General features: G+C 61.4%; 1 protein-coding gene across 1 annotated transcript; it reads left to right on the top strand.

The window, feature by feature from the left end:
• The first annotated feature begins 567 nt into the window (after positions 1-567).
• Positions 568-2,067, top strand: LOC112902948. Its single transcript, XM_025972145.1, has one exon. The coding sequence runs from the start codon at positions 752-754 to the stop codon at positions 1,913-1,915; it is 1,164 nt and encodes a 387-aa protein (XP_025827930.1). The 5' UTR covers positions 568-751; the 3' UTR covers positions 1,916-2,067.
• The last annotated feature ends 421 nt before the right edge of the window (positions 2,068-2,488 follow it).

Genomic DNA, 2,488 nt, shown 5'->3' with positions numbered 1-2,488 from the left:
ACGACTAGAATGAGAATATACCTCCAAATTGACGTATGAACAGGGCTTCGCCGCTTCCTCTTCTCTCTTCCTCTCCTCCCTTTCTTTTTTCCTGGTTTTTGCTGAATAAAATGAAAATTTAGGGGCAGGTGGGGGCTTATATAGCGGGGGGGGGGGGGGGGGGCCTCCCGCCCGCCCAACGGGCGGATGCCCCTCGGCACTACATCCCGCCCGTTGGATGGGCGGGACGCCCCCGCGGGGATCTCTTCGCGAATAGGAAAAGTTTCGTATTCACAAAGAGACCCTCGGCGAACCTCCCGCCCGCTGGATGGGCGGGAGGTCCCGGCCCCACGCCTCCAGCCCGATCAACGGGCGGGAGGAATCATTTTTCGAATTTTATTTTTTTTAAACCTTTTTTTTAAAAAAACTCCAGCCTCGGTCCGGTTAACGGGTCACCCGTGACAACCAAAACAAAACTGGGCCCACACGTCAGCGTTGACCCGTCCTCCCCCTCTTTCTTCCCCGCCTTCCAGAAGCTTCACGAACCCCACAACGATCACCCCGGTCCCGTCCTCCAAGCAATTCAAAGCTCCCGAACATTCCCAAGACAAAGCCACCGCCTTCTCGAAATTTCTCCCTCGTCCTCCTTTATATACGCGCCGCGACAACACCCCCTTCTCACGACAGAGCGACTCGAACAGCAGCAGCTCGGAGGACGCAATCTCAGTTCCAAGAAAAGCTCAAGGAGGCCGCCGCCGCAGAAGCAGCAGCAATGGCGTCTCGCCGGTTCTTCGCCTACGACCCGTACGACTACTACTACGCCACCCCGTACCACTACCGCTACCCGTATTACCCGTACCAGCAGCAGCCCGCCCCGTCCCGCGGCGCCGGCGGGTTCTTCGCGGACGCCGCGCCGGAGCCGGTGAGCGTGGCTCCGCGGCCCAGGGTCGAGTCGTCGAGGCCGTTCTCCATCCCCGTCCGCTTCGTCGGGTCCGACCCGGAGCCCGAGCGCGGGACGGCTAGGATGCCGAGGAAGCGGGCGCCGACGGCGGAGGAGGCCGCGGTGAGGGTGCAGGCGGCGACGCGCGGGTTCCTGGCGAGGCGGTCGGTGCGGGCGGTGCGCGAGGTGGAGCGGGAGGCGGAGGAGGCTGGGGGAAAAATCGCGCGCGAGGCGGAGGCGCTGCGCGGGGACGCGAGGGCGCGGATCGCCGTCGGGGAGGCGCTGATGAGGATGCTGCTGCGGCTCGACGCGGTGCGCGGCGCGCGGGAGTACCGGAGGAGGGTCACCAAGCGGGTGCTCGCGCTGCAGGACGCCGTCGACGCCCTCGAGCCCAAGACGGCGCCGGTTGCCGTAGCGGAGGAGAACGAGTCCGAGGTGACGGCGGAGACGGCCGAGGGGAACGCGGGTCCGGAGCTTCCTGATGTGGTGGAGCGCAGTGGCGAGATCGAAACGAAGGCGGTTTCCAAGACGGCTGCCGATATGGAGGTGGATGGGGACGGAGCCGGCGGCGAGCAGGGAGATGCGGAGGAAGCGGAAAAGGCGCAGGACGCGGGGAACCTCGACGGTGATAAGCCGGAAGGTTCGGACGCGGAGGGCGAGTGGGAGATGGTGACGGAGGAACCCGAGCCCGCGGCGGCGCCGGCATCGCGCTCCGAGGCGCCGCGGCCCCAGGAACCGGCGGGAGCAGAGATCCGGACGATGGAAACGGAGGCCGGCGTCGGCGGCCTGGACACGCGGAAGGTGATGGAGATGATGGCGGCGCTGTGCGAGCGGAGCGCGCAGCAGTGCGCGGTGATCGGCGCGCTGGCGGAGCGCGTGGACGCGCTGGAGCGCGACGTGCGGCGGGCCGAGGACGCCGAGCGCCGCCGGCGGCGTGCCAAGAAGCTGAGGAAGGAGGGGAAGGGGAGCAGCCACGGCAAGTGCTACAGCGACTGAAGGAGATCTCAGCGCTAATAACAGCATTATGTTTTTGAGCTTTTTTGCCCCCCTGTAGTTTGGTAGAAATCGGTGCTGTTTTGTAAATTTGTCTCATTTGGTCTGTACAATTCAGTTTTCCCAATGTGGTTTGCACGTCTTGGCTTGGAGAACCGTGTCCTCGCTTCCTTCTGTGGCATCAACCTTGGAAAGTTTCTGGGTTCTTTTTTTTGTGTCAAGAGCTGAAAATTAAGAGTGGCAAATTTGCAATGTGGCATGTAGGGGTCAGAATCAGTTCCAGAACAATGTTGGTGCTGCAGGGCAAGCCTCTTGCATCATCGAGGTACCAGGCTCATAGCGCACGAAATTCAAACAAGTCGACTGCTACCAGCAAGCCTCTTGCAGCATCGAGCTACCAGGCTCATAGCGCACGAAATTCAAACAAGTCGACTACTACCAGCAAGCCTCTTACATCATGCGAGCTTTCTCCGGGGCAAGCCTGGTAAGATTTTACCAGAACTGGCAAACAAAATTCAAACGAAGTCATTCTATTCTTCCTACTTCAGCATCACTGTAGGCAACGGTTGTACTATT

The sequence above is a fragment of the Panicum hallii genome, chromosome 8 (assembly GCF_002211085.1).
Source record: "Panicum hallii strain FIL2 chromosome 8, PHallii_v3.1, whole genome shotgun sequence".
NCBI lineage: Eukaryota > Viridiplantae > Streptophyta > Magnoliopsida > Poales > Poaceae > Panicum > Panicum hallii.
This window is presented reverse-complemented; position numbering and strand designations above follow the sequence as displayed.